General features: G+C 47.8%; 4 protein-coding genes across 4 annotated transcripts; 3 read left to right on the plus strand and 1 right to left on the minus strand.

Annotated features, from left to right (window-relative positions):
* The first annotated feature begins 59 nt into the window (after window positions 1–59).
* Window positions 60–4208, plus strand: LOC137911720 (galactose-3-O-sulfotransferase 3-like). The gene is made up of 3 exons (XM_068756099.1): window positions 60–152; window positions 2028–2137; window positions 2852–4208. The coding sequence occupies exons 1-3, from the start codon at window positions 60–62 to the stop codon at window positions 4200–4202; spliced, it is 1554 nt and encodes a 517-aa protein (XP_068612200.1). The 3' UTR covers window positions 4203–4208.
* A 1079-nt stretch (window positions 4209–5287) lies between these two features.
* On the minus strand, window positions 5288–7593 carry LOC137911535 (galactose-3-O-sulfotransferase 3-like). The gene is made up of 2 exons (XM_068755915.1): window positions 6448–7593; window positions 5288–6306 (listed from the first exon to the last, which is right to left on the minus strand). Exon 1 carries the CDS (start codon window positions 7591–7593, stop codon window positions 6493–6495), a length of 1101 nt encoding a protein of 366 aa, XP_068612016.1. The 3' UTR covers window positions 5288–6306; window positions 6448–6492.
* Window positions 7594–8821: 1228 nt separating this feature from the next.
* Window positions 8822–11033, plus strand: ccs (copper chaperone for superoxide dismutase). Its single transcript, XM_068755733.1, has 8 exons — window positions 8822–8887; window positions 8994–9066; window positions 9361–9498; window positions 9582–9756; window positions 10075–10135; window positions 10212–10289; window positions 10384–10487; window positions 10581–11033. The coding sequence occupies exons 1-8, from the start codon at window positions 8864–8866 to the stop codon at window positions 10738–10740; spliced, it is 813 nt and encodes a 270-aa protein (XP_068611834.1). The 5' UTR covers window positions 8822–8863; the 3' UTR covers window positions 10741–11033.
* A 1679-nt stretch (window positions 11034–12712) lies between these two features.
* On the plus strand, window positions 12713–13754 carry LOC137911721 (RNA-binding protein 4B-like; the record flags this gene model as incomplete). Its single annotated transcript, XM_068756100.1, has 2 exons — window positions 12713–13061; window positions 13318–13754. Coding segments are annotated over exons 1-2 (786 nt in total), but the record flags the coding sequence as incomplete, so codon positions are not given.
* Between the last annotated feature and the right edge of the window lies 1 nt (window position 13755).

Genomic DNA, 13755 nt, shown 5'->3' on the forward strand with positions numbered 1-13755 from the left:
TGCTTAAAAGGAATGTCAATCATCCGGTATTTGACAAACATGGGAGGTGCAAGGAGCCCATGAATGCGCTGCCAGCTATTGCTAATAAGCAAGTCACTGCCGAGCAGGACGTTGAAGCAGAGGACAGGGAGACTGGACTTGCTGCATCTGGGGTGAGTCTCCTGATATTTGAGTCATTCTCTGAAAATGTTATCTGCACCTCTGGTTATAACTGCCTTTTTTATATACTTTTTCCTTTTCATTGTCTTGGCAATCTTTTTCAGCTCTTTTGCCATCTCTCTTTATTTATCCCTAATTATTTCAGAGCCAAGTACTGTCAGAGGGACGTTACTTGATTTATTGGCAGTTTGCCTCTCAGGTTACTAATATTGTCAGTCAAGTTCTTTAATTTTGCTTCCTGCGTGGATTCTCATATCTTAAATGATTGAGAAACTGTAATTCCTTGTGCCTTTTCATACGGGAGTTGGGACTTTATATCCAAGATGGAAGTTGTTGGCTTTATGGACACATTGTTTTTCATATATTTGGGGTTGTTCTTTTAGGCCAAGGGTTCTTTTTGTTTTTGCTTCTTTTTCTCTCCTCTGCATTTTGCCTGTTTTCCTCTCTCCATTTTCTTTTCACAGCTCCCAGTTACATTACTTCTGCTTTCCAGAATCCCAGCTCCTTTTTTTTGTGTGTGTGTGTGTGTGTGTGTGTGTATTATACTTCTTCACTGAGGTATGACATCTACACACAATGCTCTTAGGTTTGCATCTTGGAATATGAAGGGGGTGGGGACCTAAAACAAAATTGGGTTGGGGAGGTGTTCCATTCCAAATTTAATTGTAGGGCTAGAGGTGCCGCTGTAATTATTTTAAAAGGTATTCCCTTTTGTGCTGGATAGGGTTAGGGGTTAAGTCTGTTTCAGATTCAAATTCCAGGCATGTAATGTTTTCTGGTACGCTTCAGGACAATAAATCCATCAATACATTTGGCTTCTAATACAAAGGTTATAACTTCAGCATTAAAATCTACAGGCAGCGTTTTATACGAGTTTGGTGATAAAGCTGGTAAACATTTGTCACATCACATTCAATCAAATCTTTATTGCAGACACAATGGTCCAATTAAAAAGCACACATAACATTTACAACATTTACAACGTTTACACAGTAAACACAGTAATCCAAAAGTAACATCAGGTACCAATGACACCAAATACCTGAGTTAAACTTCACAGCACTTAGGCTTGGCTGAGTCAGTGTTCTGATGATGTCATTCCCTGATTCATGCAGCCGACATATAAACCTGTATGACAGGTGTCTCAGCTGAGCATTAAGGGTGTTAACCCCGACACCACAGAACATCTCACTGGCGCTGGACCATCTTGGCTTCCTGAGAAGTATCCGCATGCAGTCATTGTATGCCACCCTCAACTTCTGCACGCTGGCCTGTTTGTACTTGATCCACAAGGGGGCAGCATAGAGTGGCATACAAAAGGCCCTGAAGAGGGTGACTTTGACCGCTTCAGAGCAAAAACTAAATTTCTTCTTTAGCATGTTAGCCTGCGCATACAGCATCCGCCGCTGTCTATACATGTCATCATCATCTCCCAGCTGGTCATTGATGATGTCATCATCATCTCCCAGCTGGTCATTGATGATGTGGCCCAGATATTTAGTTCTGCTGCAGACAGACAGCACTTGCCCTGACAGATAAAGGTTTGGGAAGTCCAAACCTTTATCCTCTCTGGTTCTGCAGACCATGACGGCACTCTTCTTGGCATTATACTTTACATCAAACCTGATACCATAGCCAGTGCATATGTCCAGGAGCTGCTGGAAGCCAGCACCGCTGACATTGTTGACCTTTCTTGACAATAGCCTCTGTATTTTTAGCAAATTTCAGGACGGAGCCAGATATAGTCCCCAGATATTTGTATGATAATTATATATTTGGAACTCAGATTGTAGCTCTGCTGTAACTACTTCATTTTCTCGTTCTCATTTTTGCCTGTGTTTTCTTCTCACTTCACTCTCTGTGTCAAGCTCCGACGTTCCCAAATGAAGCACAACAAAATGATTAAGAAGCTTTTCCTGCTTCTTACTACCATCGTTACAGTCAGTTTCGTGGTTTTCCAAAGGAGTCTTTTAAGTCGGTGAGTAATTGAAACACGTTGTTGTTTTGTACAATACACTATTTTTGAGTTTAGGAATGCAGGAGACACATTTTGAAAGAGTATGACACCCTGAGCAGACCACCAAGACAAGAGAACACAGAGCTTAGACAGGTATTTAATAGTACTGGGAATAGTGGCAGAGAAGGAGTGGTGCCTGGGACCGGGGGGTGAAGCTCCAGAAGCAGGAAGAAGCCACTGTGGTCCAAACGGAGGGATTACATACAAGGAGGGGGGTCGGTGAGCAGAGGCGGGGCAGCAGCAGACGAAGCAGGCAAAATTGAGGGGAACAAGAGAAAGCAGTTAAAACAGGACAAATCCTCACTGGTGCAAGAAACACGAGAGAAACTACTGGAAATCTGTGTTTGTGTGACCCCAATCCAAGATGGATGATCTGGCAGGGAGTTGAGGAATGAGCCGGGTCTTAATGCTGCAGGAGAATGAAGGAATGAGGAACAGGTGCACTAAGACTCTACCACTGGTAAATCAATAATACATGTAGACAATACATATAAACATAAATATGTTTGTTAGAGATTTGCATGCATACTCCATAGCCATATCATCACACCTCCACTGTCTGTCCCCTTTTATCTGCTTTATGTCTATATAATTGCATCATACTAAAACCATTCTGGTGCTTCAAAAGTCATATATATAATATTAAATGCTCTTTTGTCCTTTTTTTTTCTTCAGCACTGTTTATTCCTTCGACTTTAGCTGTCCCTCCATCTGTTTCCACACTATTTTTGACAGGAAGCCCAAGCACACCAATGTCGTCTTCCTCAAGACCCACAAAACGGCCAGCAGCACCATGCAGAACATAATGTTCCGCTTTGCAGAACGCCACAACCTGACAGTGGCGTTGCCGGTAGAGTCCTGCGGTCACAGGTTCTGCTACCCTAACTCTTTCAATCCTGACTTTGTCCATCCACACACAAAGCCGCCGAATATCGTAGCCAGTCATATGCGTTTTAACAAAAAGGAGCTTCAGCGTCTGATGCCCAACGACACCATCTATATCACGATCATGAGAGAACCCAGCTCCATGTTTGAGTCATCATTCAGTTATAACCTAAATGGATGTGCTACCTTCAAGAGGGTCCCCAATCATTCTCTGGAGGCTTTCTTGGCAGACCCCAGGCGCTACTACCGACCAGATGAGAAGGACTCCATGTTTGCACGCAACTTCCTGGTGTTCGACTTGGGCAGAGACAATGATCACCCGGCAACAGATGCAGGGTTCATTCAGGACCTTCTTGCAGAGGTGGAGCAGACGTTCTCCCTGGTGATGATTGCTGACTACTTTGACGAGTCGTTGGTTGTCCTTCGCCATCTCCTCTCCTGGGATCTTGATGACATTCTTTATTTTAAGCTCAACATGCGGAAGGAAGACTCAAAACAGACACTGACTCCAGTCCTTGCTTCAAAGATCCGTGCCTGGAATTCTTTAGACACATATCTTTATGACTACTTCAATGCCTCCTTGTGGCGCCAGATTTTAGCTCTGGGTCCAGGTTGCGTAGCAAAGGAGGTACGAGAACTTCGGCAGGCCCAGGAGAGTCTCATGAGAAGCTGCTTCAATGGGCAAGTGCAGCTTCGCTCATCCACCCAAATTAAAAACAAGAGTCTCCGCCTCTTGCAGCTAAGAAGAACCGCCGGCATTATGGGGTATGACCTTCCATTAAATATTAGCCATGGGTTGTCAAGCCACGCCCAAGAACTGTGCCTGAAGCTTGTTATTTCCGAGGTCTGTTATACAGGGTGGCTCCTACATTCCCAATCAAGGCACTACCTTCAAAGACATCAACTCCGGGGGACCCAGCAATCACCAACCGTGAAAAAGGTTGTGTCTTTGCATCCTGAAGCGAAACACACTCAACGGTCCCCTGATACCCCTGGTCATATGTCACAAACAGGGTTCACCTCCAAAAAAAAAGGGCATGATGTAGAAATGCAAAATCAGCAACTAAAACCCAAACTCAGGCCTCGCTCACTGAAATATAACGCTGATCAAATCAAGAAACACTGCATCTCTCTATTTTGACCCTCAAGACATTTGTGCGGGTTGTTTTGAGGTACTGGAAACAAGTAGTACCCATTTCCGGATGTGAACTTGAATCCTTGGCTTCTCTGGTTTGAATCAGTATCAGGGTTGGCAGAGCAATAACGGGAGAAATCAACACTGGGACTTTGCAAAATTGCACACTTCTGCACCCCCGACCACCAGAGTGGATGGAAGAGGGTTTTGGATGAAAGTGGTTCTTTGAAGAAAACCTGTTGTATATGACTAGAACTCAGTCGGAAAGTGGTGATATGTGGCCTGCATAGGCACAGAGTAGGCTTTGTGCACATCAGACTGGTAAAGTATTATGTTACTTGCTTTCACTCTTTCTTTCTCAAGCTCTCTTTTGCTCGCTCTCTCCCTAACATATGCCATTTACAGTCCTTTAGTGAGACATAATGGCATTAATGGTTGTCAGTCTTTCAAAGAGCCTTGTATTGAATATTTGGAGAGGCACAGGGTGAACAGATTAAGATGAGTCGAATTTGGTTGCAGAAAGGGTGTATGTGTCGATGTCTGCTTATGTGTGTGTGGGTGTGTGTGTGTGTGTGTGGTCTTTTGTCATAAACGCACACGTTTTGGCACATGCTACTGTGTGACTGTACTTGTACTCCAACATTCTATCTAATAAATATATTCACCATCATCATCACCGCAAGGGATTTTTTGAAATGCTCCTCTTTGACAGGGTGTAAAATTGATAGTGCCACCTGCTGGCAACCGGGAGTTCCTTTTTATTGAGACATCATTTAGGTGGCATCTTTCCAATCACTCTCACACACACACACACACATCATTCATCTTTGGTGATTTGCAGGCATTGGACTTGGATTTGGAGTCCCAGGCTGCCGATATTATTGCTGACATACAGAGAAAGACAGCGGCTTGGTACGCGCCAGCACGCACTCAATACAGTGTTTGTGGGGTTGTGCAATCTGAGGCGCGGCAGCGACTGGCATTGCTGCACCTCGTTTCTTCTGCTTGTATTTGAACAGGAAATACGCAGATTCTGTGATTTTAATTACTAAACAGCGATTTTATTTCATTAAAGACATTTAGAGATCAGACAAATTGTACAATAAATAATTATTTTATCTTTTTTATTTTTTTTCCTTTTTTTATTTTTTATTTTATCCATCCATCCATCCGTCTTCAACCGCTTATCCGGGGCCGGGTCGCGGGGGCAGCAGCCTAAGCAGGGAAGCCCAGACTTCCCTCTCCCCGGCCACTTCCTCTAGCTCTTCCGGGGGGGATCCCGAGGCGTTCCCAGGCCAGCCGAGAGACATAGTCTCTCCAGCGTGTCCTGGGTCTTCCCCGTGGTCTCCTCCCGGTGGGACGTGCCCTGAACACCTCACCAGGGAGGCGTTCAGGAGGCATCCTGAATAGATGTCCGAGCCACCTCATCTGGCTCCTCCCAACGCGGAGGAGCGGCGGCTCTACTCCGAGCTCCTCCCGGATGACTGAGCTTCTCACCCTATCTCTAAGGGAGAGCCCAGCCACCCTACGGAGGAAGCTCATTTCAGCCGCTTGTAGGTCAGCTCCATGACCCCCAGAGGAAATATGACCAGACTATTTCAAATATGGACAATCTCCAGAAGAAGCAGGCATATTATTATCTTATTATTATAAGACAAATACCTTGTCCTCACTTCCAGCCAGATGCTTAAATATGTACACAAACGTTTCGTTTAACTGCTTCCGTTAAGCTGCCAGCAGGAAGGCGTGCGCTCAGTGCAAAGCAGGAAGCACCTAAAGTAAATATATATGGGTCAAAAGTGAGCCGTAACAACATATATGTTACTATAGTTAATAATAAAATGAAAATATAAATGACTAATTATTTTAAGAGAGATGTTCTAAATCTCCACAGTATTAGGTGTCATAACAACCTTTTAATTATTTATGATTCTCTTGAGGTTCATTTTACTCTTTTTGTTTTTAAATTGAAATTGAAGGGTAAACTGACAAAAAAAAAAAACCTCCTTCATAGAAGCAAACCGCCTGACGTCACCAAACAGGTAACCTGCAACGTGGATCAGGTGTGCCTCGTCTGGTTCATCCAGTCCGTCCTCTGCCACGCCCACAACTAAATTAAAGGCACAGAACACGAGGGAGGGGGGAGACACAGGAACACAGAAAAATAACCAATGAGTCGGACGGTGCGACCATAACAGTTGAGTAATTTCCTAAAGAATTAGATTGCTATAAAAATCGATTGTCTACTGACTTAGTCGGGATACGAAGACACAGCTTGTGGAGGTGGTGGCTGAAGTTAATGGCCTTGTTGGTGGCGCAGCAGTTGTGACTGTAGGAGCAACCATCCATAGTGAATCCCTGGAGTCACGAGCTTGTAGCAACGCTCTTTTTCCTGAATTGATAATCCATGGCTGTAATTTAATGGGAGATCGTATCCAATAATTTCAGATTTCCCTTTTGAATACCGGGGGCGGTGCATTTGGTCTCTGATTTCGTCATGGGTACTAAGCCGATACTGCCCTTTGAAGCAACTGCTCATGAGCCTCTCCTGGGCCCGTTGGAGTTCTTGCACCTCCTTCGCTACTAAGGCTCGACCTAGAACGGCAATTTGGCGCCACAAGGAGGCATTGAAGTAGTCATAAAGTTGTCCATCCAAATAATTCCAGGCACGGATCTTTGAAACCAGGACTGGAGTCAGTTTCTTCTTTGAGCTTTCCTTCCGCATGTTGAGCTTAAAATAAAGAATGTCTTCCAGATCCCAGGAGAGGAGATGGCGAAGGACAACCAACGACTCGTCAAAGTAGTCAGTAATCATCACCAGGGAGAACGTCTGCTCCACCTCTGCAAGAAGGTCCTGGACATACGCTGCATCTGTTGCCGGGTGATCCTTGTCCTTGCCCAAGTCGAACACCAGGTGGTTATGTGCAAACATGGAGTTCCTCTCATCTGGTCGGTAGTAGCGCCAGGGGTCCGCCAAGAAAGCCTCCAGGGATTGATTGGGGACCCTCTTGAAGGTAGCACATTTGTTTAGGTAGAAATTAAATGCGGAATCAAACATGGAGCTGGGTTCTCTCAAGATTGTGATATAGATGGTGTCGTTGGGCATCAGACGCTGAAGCTCCTTTTTGCTGAAGCGCATATGACTGGCGATGATATTCGCTGGTATCGTGTGTGGATGGACAAAGTCCGGGCTGAAGGACTTAGGGTAGCAGAACCTCCTACGACAGGACTCTACCGGCAACGCCACTGTCAGGTTGTGGCGTTCTGCGAAGCGGAAAAACAGGTTCTGCATGGTGCTGCTGGCCGTTTTGTGGGTCTTGAGGAAGACAACATTGGTGTGTTTAGGCTTCTGGATTTGGACTAGACGGGAAGAAAAGCCAAAGTAGAATGCATCCATGGTCCTGGAAGACAAAGTAGTGGTTAATAATAATAATAATAATAATGTATTTGATATTAGAATGACCATAGACTTGGGATAGTACAGATGCATTTGACAGGAAAGGGGTTGTAGAATACTAATATCCATGTATAAAAAAGTTTAAATTACTCACAGTGGCCAAAGGCTGTTGCTCTGCAGAAGGTAGTTCAGAATACAGACAGACAGATGTACAGAATACAACGATGAGCAAACTTATTTTCTTGTAATTCATCTTCATGTCTTTCGATGAGAATCTGGGAGGGCAACAGAAAATTCAGGAAAGAGCAAATCTGAAATTTGGTAAGAAAAATCAATCAATCTTTGTGAATGCAAATCCAGATCATCTCAACATAACGTATCTAAAATTGGGAAAAACGTTTTACAAAGACTGTTTTGAGGAAGGGTTTAATTTTAGACTTTTTACAATTCTTTTGGTAGATCAGAAAACTCAAGACAAAAAAAATATTTTCCTGGAATGAAGACTTATCTGTCAAAATCAGATAAAACAGGAATGGGAAAGGTAATGTAGTAAAGTCCATACAATGTCAATTAATAGTTGCCTTTTTTATAGTTGTCGATAAAAATCCACCACAGCCAAATAAATAAATAAACACTGCTCGACTGGCTGGTGTCGCAACAAGGAGATAAACATCGAGTACCAGCCACAAGAGAAACTAGAAATGACACGGACAAGAAAAGAACTCAGGACTCGGGGCTGAGTCAGGAAACAAAAGAAAACTTCAGACAGCATTTCTGAAACGGGCAGAAATTTAAAAAAAACGAGGATAGGAAACTCAACCTGCGACGGACGGACGGCTGCAACCAGCACAGAGGAGGCGACGCGGAGCGACAGCTGCCACTGTCCGACCACAAAGCAGCGCACCTTGATACTTCCCTCCAGCAGTTATAGCCCGCCTTGCACGCAAATCAGTATCATCACAAAATAAATAAACTGTGCACATTTTGTGTGTTTTTTTATTATTATTATTAGGAAAGACAATGGTACATTTAGAACTACTAGTTAGAAAGAAGAAGAAAAAACAACTAACAAGAACTGTATTCATTTCATCAACATGCAATGGAAGTCAGTGGCCGCGTGGGGGCGGTGGCGTGCCAACCGGGGTTGACGTCACTAACATGGAGGTTTCCCACGAGTCCCCTCTTCCGGTTCTGGAAACTTATCTTCTTATCCAGTTTTCTGATTAACTCTTCGGTGTTTTTGTCCAACGCAGCGGCGTGCGGGAGGAAAATGGAGTCGGAAAGGCCAACCAAGGTTCGACGACATCTTTCCGGCTCGCTGTTTCCTTCGCGTCGTGACGCATTTTGTCGTAATGGCAACAAAAACAAACCGGAAGTTTGTGTTTAATCCGTTTCTACAGGTAGAGTTTGCGGTGCAGATGACGTGTGAGAGCTGCGCAGACAAAGTCCGAGCTGCTCTGCAGGGAAAGCCAGGTAAATAATAATAATAATAATAATAAATTAAATAGTTTTCGAGAAAATTGAAATAAATAGCAGCTCGGGGTTCTGCTGACGACGCCGTGACGCACCAGAAATCACCGTGACGTCAGCGCTCCCGAGCGTTGGAGGATTCCTGGCTTGACCTTTAACCTCTTCCTGGGGATCAGTGTCTCCACAGAGCAGATTCCCAAAACCGACATTTCTGTTCATGCACTTTAGAAAAAAAAAAAAAAAAAACTGCCTGTAAGTTTCCGCCTCTGCTTCCGTCGCTGGTCGGCGTTTCCTCAGGCGTGACGTCGGTGGGCGTCGACGTCGGCAAGGAGCAGGTGCTGGTGGAGTCGTCGCTCGGCGTCGCCGCGTTGCAGGCGCTGATAGAGAGCACGGGACGCCGGGCGGTTCTCAAGGGCCTCGGAGGATCGCAGCAAGGTAGATCCGCCTTCAGCGGTGGGGGGGGGGGGGGGGTCTCCGCCCGGAGGAAAAGGGAGCAAATGTTGTCCGTTTTCTGACAGACCTGGGGTCAGCCGTGGCCGTGATGGCCGGCGCGGGGGGAGTCCAGGGGGCGGTGCGTCTGCTGCAGCTGTCTGAGGAGCGTTGCTTGATTGACGGGACCATTGACGGCTTGGAGCCCGGACCCCACGGCCTCCACGTCCACGCCCTGGGGGACCTGAGACAGGACTGCCTCAGGTAGGACCGGACTCTAATCTGATCTAGCTCCGGTTGCCGTGACGACCTGCAGAGCTTTAAGTAACGCGACTCTTTCCTTCATCCGAGTCATTTAGAAATGACCCGGATTCTAAAAAAGGTTATTTAAGACGATGAATACGCTATTAGTTCAATAGTTCTTCTTCTTTACGCTGTTGTAAATAAAAAACGCATCATATTGATTTTATTCAAATGAGGTGATTCTACATGTAGAAATGCTCCTGCCGCCCGTTGTTGTTGTTTGTTTGTTTTTTGGGAGGGGGGGGAGGAGCTTATATGGAATTCCATTTCTTTTCACAGTTGTGGAGATCACTACAACCCCTTCAGAAGACAGCACGGCGGCCCGGCGGACTCCGAAAGGGTAGCGTTCCCTCACATTTACTCCGGCGGCGCCGCCGCGCGGCGTGGATTCTCACCTGCCGTCGTCGTTCTTGCAGCACGTCGGCGATCTGGGGAACGTCGTGGCTGGACCGGACGGCCGAGCGTCATTCCGACTGGAGGACAGTCAGATTAAGGTAGCGCCCACGCCGCCACGGCTCGCACGCTTTCGTTTACAGGAGATTGAGATTACGACGTCGCATCGTCGCCTCATTCCCAAAAACTCGGCAGGTGTGGGACGTGATCGGCCGATCGCTCGTCGTGGATTCGGGGGAGGACGACCTGGGACGAGGCGGACACGCCGTCTCCAAACAGACCGGGAACTCCGGGGAAAGGTGGGTCGGAGGTTTTTGGACCGGGTTTTGTCTCCGCTGGTCCCGACGTTGACGCTTTTCCACGCCATTTCTGAATCTGATTCTGATTGGCAGACTGGCCTGCGGGATCATCGCCAGGTCGGCGGGGCTTTTTCAAAACCCCAAACGGATCTGCGCCTGCGACGGCGTCACGCTGTGGGAGGAGAGAGACAGGCCGGGAGCCGGTACGGGCCGAAGCAAGGACGGCCCAGCGGCGCCGGCAGCGCACCTCTGAACGCCGACGTCTGTCGCCGCGCCCGGCAGGAACAGCACCTTGAAGATAAACGAAGAAGAAGAAGAAGAAGAAGCACTGGAAGCTCGAGCGATGACCAAATGGCTTTAACGCACTTAAAAGTTTGTCTGTGATGAAACTGAATTTACTGTTTATAGGTGTAAATGCATCCTGATCATCTCCATGGAAACCGACTGATTATCCACCATTATTGTCCAAGTGCAGCTTCTCTGTCGTCACGGTGACGCCTTCGCGAGATGTATGTTTAAATTTGTCTTCACTCTGTATCCATTTCCCTGAGGACTGAAAATAAAACGTATTTGCTGGAATCAATAAATTAGGTGATTGATTGATTTGCTGAGGTTTTACCTCCATCATGAAATCCATTCGATTCTGGAGGGGGGGGGGGGGGGCGATCGGGTTCTTCTGTTCCGGATCACTTTACATTTTTGAAAGAGTTTTCTTTCTTCATGGATAAAGTGCAATAACTGTCTAAGAACTAAACCGTGACGTCGATGTACGGTCAACCGAATCTGAATCACGATGGATCTGCTCGAGGTTTCTGACTGTTAAAAGACTTTTTCTAGTGAGAGCCCAGTTCTTTATTTATTTGTAATTACTTGATAAATTCCTCGCGCAGCTTTAATATCTCCATCTTGGAGCCTTCCTCTCGGTCGGATCAAGGGGGGGGGGCAGATCTTACCCTTTCATTTCTCTGGGGGGGCTTGTGAGCGTTCACGGTGCGTGCTTCGGGCAGCATCCTCCGGTGCAGCAGCAGCAGCCCTCCCCCATCTGCACCCCCCCCCCCCCCCCCCCCGCCCCGCCATGCAGACGGAAGCAGGCGCTACCATTTTGAAACGCAGCACTGCCACGGTAAGATGGTAGAACCTTTTTGATTTAATCGCCCTTTCCTGCGCTCTTCTTGTCGCACGAGAGCCGATAAATTCCGATAAATTCCGATTCATTCCGATTGGCCTTTGAGCGCGAGCCTGACGCCGGGATTCGATCGTCGGCTTCGATCGTGTTGCATCGGAACCACTCGGCGCTAACTTCTCCTGCATTTCAAGCCTTGTGTGTGTGTCGGGGGGGGGGGGGGGCGCTCCTTCGCATTGTTCGATCTCCCATCGACGATCACGATCAGGCCGATCGACGTCGACGCGCTTTTGACATCGACGCAAGTGTTTTTTATTTATTGTTTATTTCCTCCCTTTGCGATTGTTTTTGACTTTTAGATCGCCATTCGCATCCGGTCATTCCTTCCTCTGTTGCTACACAAGCCAAAACAATAATAATCCGATTTAAGACGATTTAACCGGAATCTTTTCTCCTGAAAACGAGCCGAGCTGCGGGAACGTGGCGCCGCGTCATCGGAACGCCACGCCGGAGCAGATCGCTTTAGATTCGCCCTTTGATTTTACAGCCATGTCATGTCATAAAGGTTCCGGGGGGGGGGGCTGCAGAAACACAGGAGCAGCTCTTTATTGTTGCCTCTGCCGGGGAGGGAGGTTTAGCAACATAACTCAAAAAGCTACTGACGGATCTTGCCGACATTTTTAGGAAATGTTGGGAATGTTACCGGGAACGGATGATTACGTTTTGGGGACGATCCAGAAGAGATCCTGGATCTCTTTGACATTTTATCGTTAACATTGCAAGTCAATGGAGCATCAAAGTTTGTTCCTCGATATCTCGGTTGGTTGCTGGCCGCCCCCCCCCCCCCCCTGCAAAAAAAAAGATGGTGCAAAATGACAATTGCCAAAAGGCGCTTCCTTTCCCGTGTGTTTTCCCGGCGCCCGGCGACCCGTGAGCTCGGTGCGGTTTCTGATTAGCTGCGTTTGAATGCTAATCTATTTGCTCTTTTCACGGTCCGAGCTTTTTCCGTTTATCACCGAGGGGGAACGTTTAACCACGAGTTGCAGCGTATTTTATTTGTGTCACGCGCTCATCCCGCCGCTCTCTCTCTCTCTGCAGCGCCATGGATAAGAGCCACACGGTGAAGCTCTTCGTGGGCAACCTGGCACTGGACTCCACCCAGGAGGAGCTGTCGGCCATCTTCGAGCCCTACGGCCAGGTGGTCAGCTGCAGCGTCCTGCGGCAGTTCGCCTTCGTCCACCTGCAGGGCGAGGGCGCCGCCGAGCGCGCCATCCGTGACCTCAGCGGGCGGGAGTTCCGCGGGCGCAATTTGGTGGTGGAGGAGTCGAGGGGGCGGCCGCTGCACTCCACCAAGGTGTTCGTGGGCAATCTGAGCGGGATGTGCACCACGGAGGACTTGCAGCAGTTGTTTCAGACGTTCGGAAAAGTCCTCGAGTGCGACAAAGTCAAAGGTGAGCTTGACGTTAGCGAAACTAGAAATGCTGCGCCGTAATTTCCGGACTATAAGCCACGACATTTGGCCTCTTCTCATCGCTAGTATTTATATCAATTTAAAATTTAGGGTGCGCTTCAATAGTCCGGAAACTACGGCACATGATTTGGATACATAGAAGCAATAAGTGTTGACTTAAATGCGTGTGGCAAAGCCACAGTGGTCCTAACTGTTGTCCCTGCGCTCACTGACAGCCAGGCATTCCTCTTCCGTAGGCTACGCCTTCGTGCACATGGAGAACAAGGAGGACGCCCTCCAGGCCATCGAGGCGCTGCACGGCACCTCGTTCAAGGGCCGCCCCCTCTCCGTGGAGCTCTCCAAGGTCCAGCCCAGCAAGCAGACGCCCACGGGGAAGATCCCCTGCGTGAACTGTGGGAAGCAGGGCCACTACGCCGGCGAATGCCCCGTGGGGAAGCCGTCTCTGGAGCAGTACCAGAGCCAGGCGGCGGTCCTGGCGGCGGCGGCGGCGGCGGCCGCCGGCCTGCCTCTCCAGGTCCAGCAGAGCGTGCACAATTCGGTCTACAACACGTCCACCTTCGACCCGACGTACGCGGCGCTCACTGGGATCACCACGGGCACGCGCACCGACGGAAACCCTGTGAATCCGGCGGTTTACGGCGCCCTCGCCAGCCAGGTGTACGGTGCCAATGTGG

This window comes from Brachionichthys hirsutus, chromosome 23 (assembly GCF_040956055.1).
Source record: "Brachionichthys hirsutus isolate HB-005 chromosome 23, CSIRO-AGI_Bhir_v1, whole genome shotgun sequence".
NCBI lineage: Eukaryota > Metazoa > Chordata > Actinopteri > Lophiiformes > Brachionichthyidae > Brachionichthys > Brachionichthys hirsutus.

What these genes read in the sequence shown, in the direction of transcription:
- LOC137911720 (XM_068756099.1), top strand. Translation starts at nt 60, where the DNA reads ATGAATGCGCTGCCAGCTATTGCTAATAAGCAAGTCACTGCCGAGCAG. An exon ending in CTGGACTTGCTGCATCTGGG is followed by an intron (nt 153 to 2,027) that starts GTGAGTCTCCTG and finishes CTCTGTGTCAAG; the next exon opens with CTCCGACGTTCCCAAATGAA. An exon ending in CAAAGGAGTCTTTTAAGTCG is followed by an intron (nt 2,138 to 2,851) that starts GTGAGTAATTGA and finishes TTTTTTCTTCAG; the next exon opens with CACTGTTTATTCCTTCGACT.
- LOC137911535 (XM_068755915.1), bottom strand. Translation starts at nt 7,593, where the DNA reads ATGGATGCATTCTACTTTGGCTTTTCTTCCCGTCTAGTCCAAATCCAG.
- ccs (XM_068755733.1), top strand. Translation starts at nt 8,864, where the DNA reads ATGGAGTCGGAAAGGCCAACCAAG. An exon ending in CTGAGACAGGACTGCCTCAG is followed by an intron (nt 9,757 to 10,074) that starts GTAGGACCGGAC and finishes TTCTTTTCACAG; the next exon opens with TTGTGGAGATCACTACAACC. An exon ending in ACCGGGAACTCCGGGGAAAG is followed by an intron (nt 10,488 to 10,580) that starts GTGGGTCGGAGG and finishes TCTGATTGGCAG; the next exon opens with ACTGGCCTGCGGGATCATCG.